Genomic DNA, 6,039 nt, shown 5'->3' on the forward strand with positions numbered 1-6,039 from the left:
TTTCAGTCTGATTTTTTAATGTTTACAAGACAAAAAAAAAGATACGAAATCTGAATGTCTTCGAGTATCGTGCATGCTTATACCATACACATAATACTTGCATATTTCTATGTTCATGCATTTTTCCTACATACCTCAATTAATAATCCCGAATACACCTTACAAATTCTTACATTTAATAATCTTTTGCTGAAATCAGTTTTAACTTACCCTGTGCTGGTGCCAAAAGTAATACAGCCAATAGAATTATTTATTTATTTCTCCAAATTTCTCAAAGAATTTCCCATGGTTAATGAATTAGCATCCTTTTCTTTATACAAACTCGTTATGTTCATTGTAATGTATATCATGTCAGATCACACCTTGAGAACGCCACAGTAAAGCAATCACCCTAAATTGTGATTCCTTGCATTAATAATAATAATAATAATAATAATAATAATAATAACTATACTGCTGTTTGATGCACAAGAATTTTTAGTAAATACCACTAATGATAAATTTGACCATAATTAATAACAGGGATGAGGTTTTATTTCTGTAAAAATAGGCTTAAACTCACCATACTCTGAAGATGCTTCTGGGATCAGAAGTATAACAGTCAGTGCGATTATTACAGCATGATGTAGTGTAGCTTTGTTTGTCCGAAATATCTTTCCTTTCAAACTCCTTATTGTCATCTTACTGGTTTGTTTGTGCTGATAAAAACAAACGCTGATCATCTCATTAAAGAGTTGCTTCTTTTCTCTTTTCATTTTCTGTAATGAGATTTGGGATGGAATCAAAGGAGGCTCCACAAGATGAAATGATGAACTGATGAGTGCTGTACGTTCTGTATGTCATCACGTCGTTGAGGAAGGTAACAGTCACACCTTGAGTAAACCACTGTAATGTGAAGGAGTGTAGAGAGATCACGCCACCCATTAACCGTAACTAAACTGGAGAGTTAATAAATAAACTGCTATAATAATCCGACTCGGTTTTTTAAAAACATATGCTCTGGATTGAATGTTAAAACCCAGACAGAACTTGAAGAAACTCACGTGAGCATTACCTTGAGCTCAGAAGACCCTAGGTTTAGATGGCAGGAAGGAAGTATATAAATAATGCTCTACCAACAGTTTCAATTGAATTAATTTTTTGTTTGTGGGTCACTTTAACAATGGACATCGTCCCAAAGCATCTTTACAGAGAGAAATAAAGGTTATAAAGTTAGAAAGTATACGTTTAGTGCCTAAATGTTCCTTAGAATTGTAAGTTTATCACTGATGAGTGAGCCAGTAGCAACTATGAAAAGGAAAAACGTCTAGACGTCTGGGTCAGAGCGTCTCCAAATCTGCAGGTCTTGTGGGATGTTCCTGGTCTGCAGTGGTCAGTGGTCCGATGCTTAATGTGTTCTTTTTTCTTGAGTCTGCTACATTGGATCAGAACTGCATGAACAGTTCTGCATTTAAGCGCCAATCACTGCACACCTCAACAACCATGGAACTGTCATGAATGGAAATTTGGTGGACAAGGATGGGTTCCTCTCTGAGTCTGGTTCCTCCCAAGGATTCGTCCTCATGCCATCTTAGGGAGTTTTTCCTTTCCATAGTTGCTACTTGCTCACTCATCAGGGATAAACTTACATTTCTAAGGAACGTTTAGGCACTGTACATACAGAACAATGATCACGAATCTGACACTTGAACGTAAACAAAAGATTTTCGAAAAATCACAATTCCAAATAGATAAGTCTGTTTAAGGCATGTAGCAATTTTATAAACAGAAAATGACTCAGGACTCATAAACCACTGCTTAGGCAAACACAAGAACACAGAATGGGACACTGCTGACCCATAACCACAACGTCCACACCTCTGTTTGTTCCTTCGATATCAATCTGAATAAAAATCGCACACCTGAAACTGGAAAATCTTTTCCTGGTATTATTCATCATATTAACCAACAGGCCCTCTGCAGGAACAGGTTTTATGTTGATTCATTGCCAGAAACTTTTTATAGGAGGGACATAACCTCATAAACCTGCACTCAAATGCTATTACGATCATTAAAAACAAGCAGAAGAGAATTTCTGTTTAATTATTTAGAGGGAATAAGTTGAATAAAAACTCAGTCGTCAGATACGAAAAAAAAAAAGAAAGTTAAAGCTGCTTTGGAAAGAAGTATTTTTAAAAAACCAATACCAAAACCAAACCCCATGAAAGTCAGTAGGAGTAAGACAGAGTACATGTGTGTGAATGAGAGGGAGGGCAGTGGAGGGGTGCGGTTGCAGGGAGAAGAGGTGGAGAAGGTGGAGGAGTTCAGGTATCTGGGGTCAACAGTGCAAAGTAATGGAGAGTGTGTTAGAGAAGTGAAGAAAAGAGTGCAGGCAGGGTGGAGTGGGTGGAGAAGAGTGATAGCAGAAGTGATTTGTGATAGAAGAGTATCTGTAAGAGTGAAAGGGAAAGTTTATAGGACTGTGGTGAGACCTGGGATGTTGTATGGATTAGAGACAGTGGCATTGAGTAAAAGACAGGAGGTGGAGCTGGAGGTAGCAGAGCTGAAGATGTTGAGATGTTCGTTGGGAGTGACGACGATGGACAGGATTAGAAATGAGTTTATTAGAGGGACAGAGCATGTAGGACGTTTTAGAGACAAGGTGAGGGAGTTGAGATTGAGATGGTTTGGACATGTGCAGAGGAGGGACATGGGGTATATCAGTAGGAGAATGCTGAGGATGGAGCCACCAGGAAGGAGGAAAAGAGGAAGACCAAGGAGGAGGTTTATGGATGTGGTGAGGGAAGACATGCGGGTAGTTGGTGTGAAAGAGGCAGATGTAGAAGACAGGGGGGTGGAGACGGATGATCCACTGTGGCGCCCCCTAATGGGAGCAGCCGAAAGAAAAAAAAGATTTCAAAAAACATTTTGACGAGATTTATTAGCATTAAATACACACACAGAAATTATATAAAATAGAAAATATAAAGAAATCGACCATCAGGACACGTTAAAGTCTCTAATGATATTTGCATCATTATGTGTTTTTTTATGTTTTTTTTTCTCCCCCAAAAGAATGATGGTGGGAAAAAAATAAAAAAATCACTTTGGGCGTTAAGAGTAAATGCTACTGCTCCGCCTGCTTTTCTTCTTCGTCTGGATCTTCAGCCGCTTCCTGTTTCGAAACCGCCGTAGCTTCTGCTTTCCGTCGTTCCGCCTCCGTTATCGTCATCGGATGCAGCGGGAAAAACCCGGCCAGGCCTGGAATTTCATAAAATGCAAACAAACCATTAAAAAAAAAACACGATAAAATTTCATGAACTGAACAGACGTCCTGTATCAGTGCACCGACCCAAAAGTTTGGCCACGGGTTTAGTGGGATGAGCTCCGCAACCCATCCAGTACTTGATTCTTTCGTAGTTGAAGGCGACGAGCTTCTCGTTGTAGATGTTGGGAAGAGGGTCGTACGATCCCAGCTGCTCAATGTACTTCCCGTCTCGTGCCCTTTTGTTGTAGGCAGCCACGATGCGGTAAAACGGTCTGTTGGTGGCGCCACCGAGCGCCAGGCGGATAGCCACGTGACCTCCGTGGTACTTTTTGAGTAATAGTGATGCTGTTGAATGAACGCAACTCGTATAATCAGTTTTCATCGCTGTGGAAAGTTCTGAAAATATTTTATATGAATAAATATAAAAGAAATAGTTTTTCTTCTGCGTTTTAGCCTTCTGTCCGCAACTTTTGGAAACGACTGAAAACAAAAGTGTGGCTGTGGATCGTCCTTAGACTAAAAACACCATTTAAATATTTGAAGACATGGGACAGTGTGCTCCTTAACTCATATGGAATCGAAGAATTTATGCAAGAGTTTATGCAAGTTTTTGACGTTTATCAGGTTGGATGTTTATTCTGGGAATTGCACATCAGTTTAACATTCAAGAGCACAAAAATAATTCATCTACAGGTCTGTTCAACACGTTAAAAACAAACATTCTCATTACCAAATACTATTCAGGAAGCTAATATCCTTAATAAATGTATAATATATACAACTTTAACAGATAACATTTGTAAATACTTACACAGATGGACCATCGTTCAGTTTCAATCCTAGAAAACAAAAGCAGATCAACAATCAGTCTAAAGACATCTATAGAAATGATTTCTACTGAACTTCTAACAATAAAATCAACACCATAAACCATACATGGATTAAATACCCATTTAACCATCAAGCTTATCTTTTCTCATGTCAAATTAAAATCATTTCTCGGATAAAAAAAAATGTTCACTTACTTTATATAAGGATGATAAATGGATTTCTTGTTCCAGAAATCACTATACGTTTATTAAAACCGCACCTGCGACATCAGCAGCATGACATTCGCAAGGGCGCCGCCATCTTACTTTTTACCTCCCTTTTAGGAAATGTAACCGGAAGTTGAATTCAACATGCAGTTCTACGGACTGACCACAAGATGTCGACAATGTATTGCTTTTATACACGCGCTACACAAGGTGCAAATAAATATAACAAATATTGAAAATATATATATTTTTTAAACATAAGAGTATTCTTAGGAAATGTTTAAGTATTTTATTATTATATATAATAAATATAACTTAAATAGCACTTCTAGAGAAAGTAAAAAAAAATCAACGATCCTACAGGGTGAATTGGTGGAGCACAATCATCTCCGAGATGCCACTGATTCCACCTGTGGCTGTAGAAGGAGCAGAAATGTGTGTGTTAGTGATGTTAACACACCTGTGAGTTAGTGCTCAGGTGACCTGATGGTGCAGCTGAGAAATGACTACTCTGTGTGGCCATTAGTATTCTTTTCCAAACTTTTCCAGCCATAAAGGTTTTTCTCCATAATCTTCTCATACAGTTGGAAGCACATATTATTTGAAGTTGGAGACACAAATCTGTTCCAGCACGACGATTGCAATGTGCAAAAAAAAAGCCAGCTCCATAACGATCTGCTTTTGCATGGATTGGAGTGGAAGATCTACTCACCTCACCTACATCACTACCTGACAACACAATTGTGAATGAATCTCAACAAATCTCCACAAAATCTAGTGGAACATCTTCCAAGAGTGGAGGTTATTAAAACAGCAAATGGGGACTGGAATGTGATGTTAAAAAAAACACAAAAAAAAAACACCCAATCTTATGGTAAGGTGTACATTTAGTTTTGTCCTTATAATGTATTAATATTATAATTGTTGTTATTGTTATTCCTTCCTCACTACTGCATAGATCATTGCAGAACATTTATTTACACCTCAAAAAAACAGCACATGACTTACAGCAATGCCAGAATGAATTTCTGTGACTTGTGAGGAAATTAAATGTATTTGGATAAAGGAATTTATTTAAAACCTTACAGGTGTCGATAATTTTTGTAGTTTGTGAAAATAATTTAAAAATCCTGTTTGGTATAGAGCTTTTAAAAAGAAGCTTTTCTGTAGTAATAATCACCACTTTTTACTGAAGAACATGTCAGAGCCCAAACTTCTTTAACTTGAGTGAAAAAGGGCAGTCAGAACTTCAACTTTTACCAAAGTCTCTTCAATCATGAGGATCTGCACTTCTAGTGAAGGATGTGTGGACTTTTGATGTGTAAATGTTTCCGTATAATATAAACTCTATACCCCAAGGTTGATTTTTGTTTTATTACTTCTGTGTTTTACTCCATGGCTGCACGTGTACTTTCTATCCGAGGCGATATAAAATGATGAAGGTAATTTGGGGATTTTACTCGGCATATAGGTGTCAGATGTATAATGAAATGCCAAGACGCACTGACATCCTCATTTCTTTTTTCTATCTCTCCATCACTGTTCCGCTCTACTTTCACATCCGTAATAACATTTAAGAAGCAATTTCCTACACACCTAGCTTCATGCGGTTTCAGTCATTTCGCCCGAAGTAACAGAGATGGAATCAGTGCGAGCGAGCACGTGTGTGTGTGTGTGTGTGTGTGTGTGTGTGTGTGTGTGTGTGTGTGTGTGTGTGTGTGTGTGTTTATATGCATAGACGTGGCCCCGAGGTGC

The 6,039-nt window shown here is 38.1% G+C and overlaps 1 protein-coding gene across 1 annotated transcript; it reads right to left on the minus strand.

The window, feature by feature from the left end:
• Nucleotides 1-2,893: 2,893 nt before the first annotated feature.
• Nucleotides 2,894-4,409, minus strand: mrps16 (mitochondrial ribosomal protein S16). Its single transcript, XM_083535655.1, has 4 exons — nt 4,273-4,409; nt 4,059-4,086; nt 3,332-3,592; nt 2,894-3,240 (listed from the first exon to the last, which is right to left on the minus strand). Exons 2-4 carry the CDS (start codon nt 4,069-4,071, stop codon nt 3,107-3,109), a joined length of 408 nt encoding a protein of 135 aa, XP_083391781.1. The 5' UTR covers nt 4,072-4,086; nt 4,273-4,409; the 3' UTR covers nt 2,894-3,106.
• Between the last annotated feature and the right edge of the window lie 1,630 nt (nt 4,410-6,039).

The sequence above is a fragment of the Silurus aristotelis genome, assembly GCF_946808225.1.
Source record: "Silurus aristotelis genome assembly, chromosome: 29".
Classification (NCBI taxonomy): domain Eukaryota; kingdom Metazoa; phylum Chordata; class Actinopteri; order Siluriformes; family Siluridae; genus Silurus; species Silurus aristotelis.